General features: G+C 39.7%; 1 protein-coding gene across 7 annotated transcripts in view; it reads right to left on the bottom strand.

Annotated features, from left to right (window-relative positions):
- The window catches only part of LOC133607880 (actin filament-associated protein 1-like 1), a 77,751-nt gene that overhangs the window by 13,519 nt on the left and 50,287 nt on the right, over positions 1-13,945 (bottom strand). For 4 of the 7 annotated variants that reach the window (XM_061962925.2, XM_061962922.2, XM_061962924.2 and 1 more), the window contains exons 11-16: positions 12,938-13,069; positions 12,652-12,872; positions 10,667-10,812; positions 10,536-10,599; positions 7,643-7,754; positions 5,866-6,027 (exon numbers count right to left, since the gene is read on the bottom strand). In XM_061962925.2, the coding sequence (XP_061818909.1) occupies positions 5,866-6,027; positions 7,643-7,754; positions 10,536-10,599; positions 10,667-10,812; positions 12,652-12,872; positions 12,938-13,069 (837 nt within the window). The remainder of the gene's footprint in view (positions 1-5,865; positions 6,028-7,642; positions 7,755-10,535; positions 10,600-10,666; positions 10,813-12,651; positions 12,873-12,937; positions 13,070-13,945) is intronic. The other 3 variants (XM_061962926.2, XM_061962930.2, XM_061962929.2) reach the window with 1 other exon arrangement.

Genomic DNA, 13,945 nt, shown 5'->3' with positions numbered 1-13,945 from the left:
AACAAGAACTACATAGTCTCATTTGTGGTCCAAACAAGAACTACATAGTCTCATTTGTGGTCCAAACAAGAACTACATAGTCTCATCTGTGGTCCAAAAAAGAACTACATAGTTTCATGTGTGGTCCAAACAAGAGCTAAACAGTCTCATTTGTGGTCCAAACAAGAACTACATAGTCTCATTTGTGGTCCAAACAAGTACTACATAGTCTCATTTGTGGTCCAAACAAGAACTACATAGTCTCATTTGTGGTCCAAACAAGAACTACATAGTCTCATCTGTGGTCCAAACAAGAACTACATAGTTTCATGTGTGGTCCAAACAAGAGCTAAACAGTCTCATTTGTGGTCCAAACAAGAACTACAGTCTTATTTGTGGTCCAAACAAGAACTACATAGTCTCATTTGTGGTCCAAACAAGAACTACATAGTCTCATTTGTGGTCCAAACAAGAACTACAGTCTTATTTGTGGTCCAAACAAGAACTACACAGTCTCATTTGTGGTCCAAACAAAAACTAAACAGTCTCATCTGTGGTCCAAATAAGAACTAAATAGTCTCATTTGTGGCCCAAACAAGAACTACATAGTCTCATTTGTGTTCCAAACAAGAACTACATAGTCTCATTTGTGTTCCAAACAAGAACTAAACAGTCTTATTTGTGGTCCAAACAAGAACTACATAGTCTCATTTGTGTTCCAAACAAGAACTACATAGTCTCATTTGTGGTCCAAACAAGAACTACAGTCTTATTTGTGTTCCAAACAAGAACTACACAGTCTCATTTGTGGTCCAAACAAAAACTACATAGTCTCATTTGTGGTCCAAACAAGAACTACATAGTCTCATTTGTGGTCCAAACAAGAACTACATAGTCTCATTTGTGGTCCAAACAAGAACTACATAGTCTCATTTGTGGTCCAAACAAGAACTACATAGTCTCATCTGTGGTCCAAAAAAGAACTACATAGTTTCATGTGTGGTCCAAACAAGAGCTAAACAGTCTCATTTGTGGTCCAAACAAGAACTACAGTCTTATTTGTGGTCCAAACAAGAACTACATAGTCTCATTTGTGGTCCAAACAAGAACTACATAGTCTCATTTGTGGTCCAAACAAGAACTACATAGTCTCATCTGTGGTCCAAACAAGAACTACATAGTTTCATGTGTGGTCCAAACAAGAGCTAAACAGTCTCATTTGTGGTCCAAACAAGAACTACAGTCTTATTTGTGGTCCAAACAAGAACTACATAGTCTCATTTGTGGTCCAAACAAGAACTAAATAGTCTCATTTGTGGTCCAAACAAGAACTACAGTCTCATTTGTGGTCCAAACAAGAACTAAACAGTCTCATTTGTGGTCCAAACAAGAACTACATTGTCTCATTTGTGGTCCAAACAAGAACTAAATAGTCTCATTTGTGTTCCAAACAAGAACTACACAGTCTCATTTGTGGTCCAAACAAAAACTAAACAGTCTCATCTGTGGTCCAAATAAGAACTAAATAGTCTCATTTGTGGTCCAAACAAGAACTACATAGTCTCATTTGTGGTCCAAACAAGAACTACATAGTCTCATTTGTGGTCCAAACAAGAACTACATAGTCTCATTTGTGGTCCAAACAAGAACTACATAGTCTCATTTGTGGTCCAAACAAGAACTACATAGTCTCATCTGTGGTCCAAAAAAGAACTACATAGTTTCATGTGTGGTCCAAACAAGAGCTAAACAGTCTCATTTGTGGTCCAAACAAGAACTACATAGTCTCATTTGTGGTCCAAACAAGTACTACATAGTCTCATTTGTGGTCCAAACAAGAACTACATAGTCTCATTTGTGGTCCAAACAAGAACTACATAGTCTCATCTGTGGTCCAAACAAGAACTACATAGTTTCATGTGTGGTCCAAACAAGAGCTAAACAGTCTCATTTGTGGTCCAAACAAGAACTACAGTCTTATTTGTGGTCCAAACAAGAACTACATAGTCTCATTTGTGGTCCAAACAAGAACTACATAGTCTCATTTGTGGTCCAAACAAGAACTACAGTCTTATTTGTGGTCCAAACAAGAACTACACAGTCTCATTTGTGGTCCAAACAAAAACTAAACAGTCTCATCTGTGGTCCAAATAAGAACTAAATAGTCTCATTTGTGGCCCAAACAAGAACTACATAGTCTCATTTGTGTTCCAAACAAGAACTACATAGTCTCATTTGTGTTCCAAACAAGAACTAAACAGTCTTATTTGTGGTCCAAACAAGAACTACATAGTCTCATTTGTGTTCCAAACAAGAACTACATAGTCTCATTTGTGGTCCAAACAAGAACTACAGTCTTATTTGTGTTCCAAACAAGAACTACACAGTCTCATTTGTGGTCCAAACAAAAACTACATAGTCTCATTTGTGGTCCAAACAAGAACTACATAGTCTCATTTGTGGTCCAAACAAGAACTACATAGTCTCATTTGTGGTCCAAACAAGAACTACATAGTCTCATTTGTGGTCCAAACAAGAACTACATAGTCTCATCTGTGGTCCAAAAAAGAACTACATAGTTTCATGTGTGGTCCAAACAAGAGCTAAACAGTCTCATTTGTGGTCCAAACAAGAACTACATAGTCTCATTTGTGGTCCAAACAAGAACTACATAGTCTCATTTGTGGTCCAAACAAGAACTACATAGTCTCATTTGTGGTCCAAACAAGAACTACATAGTCTCATCTGTGGTCCAAACAAGAACTACATAGTTTCATGTGTGGTCCAAACAAGAGCTAAACAGTCTCATTTGTGGTCCAAACAAGAACTACAGTCTTATTTGTGGTCCAAACAAGAACTACATAGTCTCATTTGTGGTCCAAACAAGAACTAAATAGTCTCATTTGTGGTCCAAACAAGAACTACAGTCTCATTTGTGGTCCAAACAAGAACTAAACAGTCTCATTTGTGGTCCAAACAAGAACTACATTGTCTCATTTGTGGTCCAAACAAGAACTAAATAGTCTCATTTGTGTTCCAAACAAGAACTACACAGTCTCATTTGTGGTCCAAACAAAAACTAAACAGTCTCATCTGTGGTCCAAATAAGAACTAAATAGTCTCATTTGTGGTCCAAACAAGAACTACATAGTCTCATTTGTGGTCCAAACAAGAACTACATAGTCTCATTTGTGGTCCAAACAAGAACTACATAGTCTCATTTGTGGTCCAAACAAGAACTACATAGTCTCATTTGTGGTCCAAACAAGAACTACATAGTCTCATCTGTGGTCCAAAAAAGAACTACATAGTTTCATGTGTGGTCCAAACAAGAGCTAAACAGTCTCATTTGTGGTCCAAACAAGAACTACATAGTCTCATTTGTGGTCCAAACAAGTACTACATAGTCTCATTTGTGGTCCAAACAAGAACTACATAGTCTCATTTGTGGTCCAAACAAGAACTACATAGTCTCATCTGTGGTCCAAACAAGAACTACATAGTCTCATCTGTGGTCCAAACAAGAACTACATAGTTTCATGTGTGGTCCAAACAAGAGCTAAACAGTCTCATTTGTGGTCCAAACAAGAACTACAGTCTTATTTGTGGTCCAAACAAGAACTACATAGTCTCATTTGTGGTCCAAACAAGAACTACATAGTCTCATTTGTGGTCCAAACAAGAACTACAGTCTTATTTGTGGTCCAAACAAGAACTACACAGTCTCATTTGTGGTCCAAACAAAAACTAAACAGTCTCATCTGTGGTCCAAATAAGAACTAAATAGTCTCATTTGTGGTCCAAACAAGAACTACATAGTCTCATTTGTGGTCCAAACAAGAACTAAATAGTCTCATACATTTGTGGTCCAAACAAGAGCTAAACAGTCTCATTTGTGGTCCAAACAAGAACTACATAGTCTCATTTGTGGTCCAAACAAGAACTACATAGTCTCATCTGTGGTCCAAACAAGAACTACATAGTTTCATGTGTGGTCCAAAAAAGAGCTAAACAGTCTCATTTGTGGTCCAAACAAGAACTACAGTCTTATTTGTGGTCCAAACAAGAACTACATAGTCTCATTTGTGGTCCAAACAAGAACTAAATAGTCTCATTTGTGGTCCAAACAAGAACTACAGTCTCATTTGTGGTCCAAACAAGAACTAAACAGTCTCATTTGTGGTCCAAACAAGAACTACATTGTCTCATTTGTGGTCCAAACAAGAACTAAATAGTCTCATTTGTGGTCCAAACAAGAACTACATTGTCTCATTTGTGGTCCAAACAAGAACTACATAGTCTCATTTGTGGTCCAAACAAGAACTACATAGTCTCATTTGTGGTCCAAACAAGAACTACATAGTCTCATTTGTGGTCCAAACAAGAACTACATAGTCTCATCTGTGGTCCAAAAAAGAACTACATAGTTTCATGTGTGGTCCAAACAAGAGCTAAACAGTCTCATTTGTGGTCCAAACAAGAACTACATAGTCTCATTTGTGGTCCAAACAAGAACTACATAGTCTCATTTGTGGTCCAAACAAGAACTACATAGTCTCATTTGTGGTCCAAACAAGAACTACATAGTCTCATTTGTGGTCCAAACAAGAACTACATAGTCTCATCTGTGGTCCAAAAAAGAACTACATAGTTTCATGTGTGGTCCAAACAAAAGCTAAACAGTCTCATTTGTGGTCCAAACAAGAACTACATAGTCTCATTTGTGGTCCAAACAAGAACTACATAGTCTCATTTGTGGTCCAAACAAGAACTACATAGTCTCATCTGTGGTCCAAACAAGAACTACATAGTTTCATGTGTGGTCCAAACAAGAGCTAAACAGTCTCATTTGTGGTCCAAACAAGAACTACAGTCTTATTTGTGGTCCAAACAAGAACTACATAGTCTCATTTGTGGTCCAAACAAGAACTAAATAGTCTCATTTGTGGTCCAAACAAGAACTACAGTCTCATTTGTGGTCCAAACAAGAACTAAACAGTCTCATTTGTGGTCCAAACAAGAACTACATAGTCTCATTTGTGGTCCAAACAAGAACTACATAGTCTCATTTGTGGTCCAAAAAAGAACTACATAGTTTCATGTGTGGTCCAAACAAGAGCTAAACAGTCTCATTTGTGGTCCAAACAAGAACTACATTGTCTCATTTGTGGTCCAAACAAGAACTACATAGTCTCATTTGTGGTCCAAACAAGAACTACATAGTCTCATTTGTGGTCCAAACAAGAACTACATAGTCTCATTTGTGGTCCAAACAAGAACTACATAGTCTCATCTGTGGTCCAAAAAAGAACTACATAGTTTCATGTGTGGTCCAAACAAGAGCTAAACAGTCTCATTTGTGGTCCAAACAAGAACTACATAGTCTCATTTGTGGTCCAAACAAGAACTACATAGTCTCATTTGTGGTCCAAACAAGAACTACATAGTCTCATTTGTGGTCCAAACAAGAACTACATAGTCTCATCTGTGGTCCAAACAAGAACTACATAGTTTCATGTGTGGTCCAAACAAGAGCTAAACAGTCTCATTTGTGGTCCAAACAAGAACTACAGTCTTATTTGTGGTCCAAACAAGAACTACATAGTCTCATTTGTGGTCCAAACAAGAACTAAATAGTCTCATTTGTGGTCCAAACAAGAACTACAGTCTCATTTGTGGTCCAAACAAGAACTAAACAGTCTCATTTGTGGTCCAAACAAGAACTACATTGTCTCATTTGTGGTCCAAACAAGAACTAAATAGTCTCATTTGTGGTCCAAACAAGAACTACATTGTCTCATTTGTGGTCCAAACAAGAACTAAATAGTCTCATTTGTGGTCCAAACAAGAGCGCGAGTTTGGGCGGGGGCCGCGCCTCGTCCTCACCTGTCCCGCCGCCGGTCTTCAAGTCCTTCTTCTCCCTGCGCAGGGAGACGAGGGCGTTCCTGAGCCGCTCCTTCTGCCCCTCCAGCTCCTCCCGCTGCGTCAGGTAGCGTCTGGCGTCCTCCTCCGCTCGCAGTTTCCCGTAGCGTCCGTACTGGTTGACGTCTGGCGGGGGGGAAAAAAAAACATGAGGAAGGCGGCCACGTTGTACAAACCCCGTTTCCATATGAGTTGGGAAATTGTGTTGGATGTAAATATAAACGGAATACAATGATTTGCAAATCCTTTTCAACCCATATTCAATTGAATGCACTACAAAGACAACATATTTGATGTTCAAACTCATAAACTTTTTTTTTTTTTTTGCAAATAATAATTAACTTAGAATTTCATGGCTGCAACACGTGCCAAAGTAGTTGGGAAAGGGCATGTTCACCACTGTGTTACATGGCCCTTCCTTTTAACAACACTCAGTAAACGTTTGGGAACTGAGGAGACACATTTTTTAAGCTTTCCCATTCTTGCTTGATGTACAGCTTAAGTTGTTCAACAGTCCGGGGGTCTCCGTTGTGCTATTTTAGGCTTCATAATGTGCCACACATTTTCAATGGGAGACAGGTCTGGACTGCAGGCGGGCCAGGAAAGTACCCGCACTCTTTTACTATGAAGCCACGTTGATGTAATACGTGGCTTGGCATTGTCTTGCTGAAATAAGCAGGGGCGTCCATGGTAACGTTGCTTGGATGGCAACATATGTTGCTCCAAAACCTGTATGTACCTTTCAGCATTAATGGCGCCTTCACAGAAGTCTTGGGCACTAATACACCCCCATACCATCACAGATGCTGGCTTTTCAACTTTGCGCCTAGAACAATCCGGATGGTTCTTTTCCTCTTTGGTCCGGAGGACACGACGTCCACAGTTTCCAAAAACAATTTGAAATGTGGACTCGTCAGACCACAGAACACTTTTCCACTTTGTATCAGTCCATCTTAGATGAGCTCAGGCCCAGCGAAGCCGACGGCGTTTCCGGGTGTTGTTGATAAACGGTTTTCGCCTTGCATAGGAGAGTTTTAACTTGCACTTACAGATGTAGCGACCAACTGTAGTTACTGACAGTGGGTTTCTGAAGTGTTCCTGAGCCCATGTGGTGATATCCTTTACACACTGATGTCGCTTGTTGATGCAGTACAGCCTGAGGGATCGAAGGTCACGGGCTTCGCTGCTTACGTGCAGATTCTCTGAACCCTTTGATGATATTACGGGCCGTAGATGGTGAAATCCCTAAATTCCTTGCAATAGCTGGTTGAGAAAGGTTTTTCTTAAACTGTTCAACAATTTGCTCACGCATTTGTTGACAAAGCGGTGACCCTCGCCCCATCCTTGTTTGTGAATGACTGAGCATTTCATGGAATCTACTTTTATACCCAATCATGGCACCCACCTGTTCCCAATGTGCCTGTTCACCTGTGGGATGTTCCAAATAAGTGTTTGATGAGCATTCCTCAACTTTATCAGTATTTATTGCCACCTTTCCCAACTTCTATGTCACGTGTTGCTGGCATCAAATTCTAAAGTTAATGATTATTTGCAAAAAAAAAATAAAGTTTATGACTTTGAACATCAAATATGTTGTCTTTGTAGCATATTCAACTGAATATGGGTTGAAAAGGATTTGCAAATCATTGTATTCCGTTTATATTTACATCTAACACAATTTCCCAACTCATATGGAAACGGGGTTTGTACAAAGTAGTGCAAAAAAGGGTGTGTCCCTCACTGGAGGCGTGTCTCTTGACGGCGGCCTGCTGCTCCGTCTTCTCGGAGTCCCTGCTGGAGAAGGAGGCGTGGCGTCTCACCTGGCCCCTGGCCATGCCCTCGTCCTCGTCGTCCTGCGGGGGGACACGTGGCGTCATTAGTGCAGCAAGTTCAATGCAGGAAATATCTTTTTACTGGTGAAAGCAACATGCGGTATCGCACTAAAATTAACTTGATATCAAACAGGAAGAGGCACCTTCACACTGTGACACAGCAGACAACAACATACGTACACAATGGGAATATTGAACAACAAATCAATGATTGAAGTGACAAACTTGCCATCCAAACAATACCCCGTTTGTTGACAAGAAGATATGACAGCAGTGGAAGCACATTCCATCTCTTCATTAAGTAACGGTAACGCAATCCGGTGAAAAGAATACTGAACAACAAATCAACGATTGAAGTGACAAACTTGCCATCCAAACAATACCCCGTTTGTTGACAAGAAGATATGACAGCCGTGGAAACACATTCAATCACTTCATTAAGCAACGGTAACACAATCCGGTGAAAAGAATACTGAACAACAAATCAACGATTGAAGTGACAAACTTGCCATCCAAACAATACCCCGTTTGTTGACAAGAAGATACGACAGCCATGGAAGCACATTCAAGCACTTCATTAGGCAACGGTAACGCAATCCGGTGAAAAGAATATTGCACAACAAATCAATGATTGATACGACAAACTTGCCATCCAAACAATACCCCGTTTGTTGACAAGAAGATATGACAGCCGTGGAAGCACATTTAATCTCTTTATTAAGCAAAGGTAAAACAATCCGGTGAAAAGAATATTGAACAACAAATCAACGATTGAAGTGACAAACTTACCATCCAAACAATACCCCGTTTGTTGACAAGAAGATATGACAGCCATGGAAGCACATTCAATCACTTCATTAGGCAACGGTAACGCAATCCGGTGAAAAGAATATTGCACAACAAATCAATGATTGATACGACAAACTTGCCATCCAAACAATACCCCGTTTGTTGACAAGAAGATATGACAGCCGTGGAAGCACATTTAATCTCTTTATCAAGTAAAGGTAAAACAATCCGGTGAAAAGAATATTGAACAACAAATCAAGGATTGTTATGACAAACTTGCCATCCAAACAATACCCCGTTTGTTGACAAGAAGATATGACAGCCGTGGAAGCACATTTAATCTCTTTATCAAGTAAAGGTAAAACAATCCGGTGAAAAGAATATTGAACAACAAATCAAGGATTGTTATGACAAACTTGCCATCCAAATAATACCCCGTTTGTTGACAAGAAGATATGACAGCCATGGAAGCACATTCAAGCACTTCATTAGGCAACGGTAACGCAATCCGGTGAAAAGAATATTGCACAACAAATCAATGATTGATACGACAAACTTGCCATCCAAACAATACCCCGTTTGTTGACAAGAAGATACGACAGCCGTGGAAACACATTCAATCACTTCATTAAGCAACGGTAACACAATCCGGGTAAAAAGAATATGGAACAACAAATCAATGATTGAAGTGACAAACTTGCCATCCAAACAATACCCCGTTTGTTGACAAGAAGATACGACAGCCATGGAAGCACATTCCATCTCTTTATCAAGCAGAGGTAACACAATCCGGTGAAAAGATTAAAAAGGGACGGCGTCAAAGCCGACAAAAGTGCCGCTGCTAACTGCTAAAGCTAAAAACACAGCTCCATTGACACCTTCGATGACATCACACGTCACTAGGCAACAGGCCCCGCCTTTTAAAAAGCACATTGTACTCTCATATTATACATCTCTCAAATGCATATGCCAAATATTGAACGTTTCTTTTGTAGCGAACGTGTAAATTACTTTCCCTCGTAATTATTTACATTTATTAAAGAGTAATTCCGTAAAGTAAAGTAACGAGTAACTAGAATTACCGGTAATTAATTTTTGTAACTGTTTTTTTAGAACACTGTAAGTAAGTAATACAGATATTTATTAGAGCCGTTTACCTATTTTTTGGAGGAATGTGTCATGTCTGTGTAATCATGTTTTGTTTTAAGTCATGTTTTGTTTAGTTATAGGACTCTTTAGTTTCTGTCTTTTCACTCCCTTGTCTTGTTTCCATGATTACCCCATTAGTTTCACCTGTTCCATGTTTGGACTCATTGTGCACTCTTGATTGTCACCATAGCAACCCATTAGTTTTCACCTGTCACGTCACGCACCTGTTTTCGTTAATCATGTCTGTAGTATTTAAGTTCAGTGTCTTTCAGTTTGTCTTTCTGACGACCTCACCACATTTATGCTCGGTCCATTCTTTCCATGTCCATTCTTCATGCAACTATTTTTGTCCAAGCCAAGTAAGTTTTTGTTCCATGTTTATAGTCTTTTTTGGTTTCATAGTTTGTTCTCCGCCATTGTGCGTGCTTTTCGTTTGTACTTTTTTGCTATAGTCTTTTGGTTTCATAGTTTATTCTCCGCCACTGTGCGCGCTTTCATTTATTCCTTTTTTTGGATAATAATAAATAAATCATGTACCTTCATTCCGTCTCGCCCGAGCCAACTTTCCGTTGCATCCCGGAAAAGCACACACCCAAGACCAAGTCATGACAGAATGTAGTTAGAACTGGCACCAAATGTTGCTAAAAAGTATGGATCTTGAATCGAGAATCGTTTGGAATGGAATCGTTACACTTAAGAATCGAATCGAATCATGTGGCGCTCAAAGATTCACAGCTCTAGCACCCGCGTGCATCTCTCTCTCTCACACACACACCATACCATACCATACCATACCAACTTTATTTATAAAGCCCTTTAAAAACAAGCACAGTTGAAGAACAAAGGGCTGTACGGCGAGCTCACCTCCACACTCTCGTAAACGTCATCGTACGTGGTGGGGTCCACGGCGGCGGCGGAGGTGGCCCACCTGAGGCAGCGCCAACGTTAGTGGGTCAAATCAAAGCAGGACGTGAGGACGGTGCAGGGAGTCTCACAGGAAGGAGTGTCTGGCGGCGTGGCGTATGTCCGTCAACGTGTCCACGTCAATGTAGTCGTAGTGAAGCTCCTCGGGTAGCGTGGCGCTGCCCGTCTCGGCGAACAGGACCCCCAGCCAGCGTCCCAGCGTCTCCGAGCAGCCGGCCTGGAGGAGGCGCACAAACAAGCGTGGCCGTGACCGTTAGCCGCGCTGATGATGTCACACCCATACCTGCCAACTTTTGAAATCAGAAAAACCTAGTAGCCAGGGTCCAGGGGCCGCAGGCCCCGGTAGGTCCAGGACAAAGTCCTGGTGGAGGGTTCAGGGCTTCGCCCCCCGACGCAAAATGATTATTAGCATTCAGACAGGTTAAAATGTTGCTAAAACCATCACTTTTCTATCAGTCACAGTGACTTTTCAAAACAAAAATATTACAGCAAAAATCATATGGGTTGATTGACATGTTTATTCTGTAAGCTAACTTCAATAGTTTGAAATTATTTTGACAGTTAATGCCAGTTATCCTGTCAACCTTTCACAAGACTTCAATTTGTTCATTGAAAGTATAAACAGTATAAACACTTTTTACAGTAAACAAATGGTAAAACAGTACTAAACAATTCCATTAAAAAACAAATTGGTGTCATTATTAACTTTCTGTCCAAGCTTGTATAATCTACTGCCTTGTTCAATTGTAAAAAATATTCTGTGCCTAAAATTCACATTTCTATCACAATTATCATACTGTAAACATGGTAAGCTAACTTCATTAAAATTAATAGTCCTGTCAATAGCATGGAATTACAATTCAAATGTAGTTTTTTTGTAAGCCTTTCAAAAGAATTCAAAATATGAAAAATTAATGAAAATTAATTTAAGCCATCAGACACTTGAAAAGTGGCACATCACATCTCTAATGTAATCATTTGAACTTTTCAACAGAAATAGCACTGCAAAAATATTAAGGACATACTTCTGTATTTTGGTAGTTATGCTGTCAACATTTAACAAGATTTCTTCAACTTGGACTTGAAAGCATAAATAGTATAAACACTTTTAACAGTATAACAGTACTAAACAATTCCAATAGATAACATTGGTGTCATTACCTTTTTGTGGCTAAAATCCAAATGTATTCTATCAGATTGATCATACTGCAAAAATGATATGGTAACTTTATGATAAGTTTACTTGAAGTGGCATAAAACACTGAAAGTGATTGTTCCTATAACCCCTTTGTTTCAAATGTTTGTTCCACTTGTGGCAGTCGGGCACCAGCATACCGTCTTTGACAACTTGAAGTGGCATAAAACACTGAAAGTGATTGTTCCTATAACCCCTTTGTTTTAAATGTTTTATGCCACTTCAAGTTGTCAAAGACGTGCTGTGAAATACAGCCGACAGGATTGCGCACCAAACACGAAGCAAGGCCAAAGTGCATGCATGGTGCAGGAGAACAAAGGACTTCTTTCATTTAAGGTTTGTGATAAACCATCAAACTCATTCGTTAAAAGGACTCTATAGTAATATAAAGCGAGTTTTTCTGGACATTATCATGCAAGAAAAGTTTATTTTTGGGACCGCGATCACCGCGTAATGATTTTTAAAGGTTGCATTATAAACATTTAACTGTCCCATGTGATCAGCCAGTGCGATTGGAAGTCCATGCTCAATTATTGCCTCCGTAAATAAAACTTTGGCATTTATCACATCCAAAGAATCTGTTTGGGCGACGAAAAACGTTGAAAGTTTTCCACTTGTATCGCTAGCAACGGCATTAGACTTGTGTTTTTTTGTCCCAACGTGGTTTTTTACATCGCTAATTCCTCCGTGTCCGATCGAAAAATCTTGTCTGCACAAGGTGCAATTCGCGTAGTTTTCACCCTTTTTTTTTTTTAATTAATGAAAAACCGTATTTTTTATCACTGCAACCGTAACCCGGAATAGGTTGATGAAAACCGTACGAATTACGGGAAAACCGGAGTAGTTGGCAGGTATGCACACCTTTACCTCCAAGGACGCCAGCTCCACGCCTCCCTGAAGGATGCGGAAGGAAAAGGGATGCTTGGGGCCACAGCCCCCCGGGACCACCTCGCCCCCCCTGAGGGGGACCACAATGACGGGAGGCCGCTGGTCGCCCGGGTCCCTTAGCAGGTGCAGACTCCCCGCTCGCAGCGCGCACCAGCGATCCTTCCAGACTCCGCCCACGCACACGCTCAGATAGCCTGGGGGGGGGGAAAGGCGGAGACACGATGACGGCCGTGTTTGGAGGTGGCGCGCTGAGGCTCACCGCAACGAGGGTCGTCATGGTGACCGGCGGGCGTCTTGCGTTTGGAGAAGGTGATGATTTGGTTGATCTTCTTCCCGGCCGCTCGGCTCATCGATCCCGTCAGCTCCGAGAAGGCGCCGCGTTTTCCTTTGCCTGAAATCAAACAGTACATCACTGGTGATGTCACAGTGCACCTGGGGGGGGCGGAGCCTCAAGTGTGTTTAATTCGTCTTTTACTGTTAAACACGGGTGTGTGTGTGTGTGTGTGTGTGTGTTTGTTCAGCATCCATCACTTCCTGTGATGTCCGTGGAACACAATACCAGGAAGAGGACAGGAAGGACGTCATATCTGCTCACGTCTCACATCCTGTCGCTCCTTCACTCAGCAAACACGAGACAGAAGACAACTACTAATCTTATGAAATACAACTAATTATAACAACTACTAATCTTATGAAATACAACTAATTATAACAACTACTAATCTTGTTAAATACAACTAATTATAACAACTACTAATCTTATGAAATACAACTAATTATAACAACTACTAATCTTATGAAATACAACAAATTATAACAACAACTAATCTTGTTAAATACAACAAATTATAACAACTACTAATCTTATTAAATACAACTAATTATAACTACTAAACTTATAAATTACAACTAATAATCTTGTAATACAACAAAAATACAACAAATTAAAAAAAACTACTAACCTTATTAACTGCAATTAATTCTAACAACTAGTAACCCTAATAACTACATCAAATTATAACAACTACTAAGCTTGTTAACTACAACTAATTATAACTACTAACCTTATTAACTACAATTATGTTTAACAACTAATAACCGTATTAACTAAAACTATGTATCACAACTACTAATGTTATTAACTAAAACTATTTATAACTACTAACCTTATTAACTAACTAATTCTAACAACTACTAACCTTATTAACTACAATTAATTATAACTAATTATAACAACTCTAATCTTATTAACTACAATTAATTATAA

Source organism: Nerophis lumbriciformis, linkage group LG09 (assembly GCF_033978685.3).
Source record: "Nerophis lumbriciformis linkage group LG09, RoL_Nlum_v2.1, whole genome shotgun sequence".
NCBI classification, from domain to species: domain Eukaryota; kingdom Metazoa; phylum Chordata; class Actinopteri; order Syngnathiformes; family Syngnathidae; genus Nerophis; species Nerophis lumbriciformis.
Note: the sequence above shows the minus strand (reverse complement) of the source record. Positions and strands in the feature narration are given on the sequence as shown.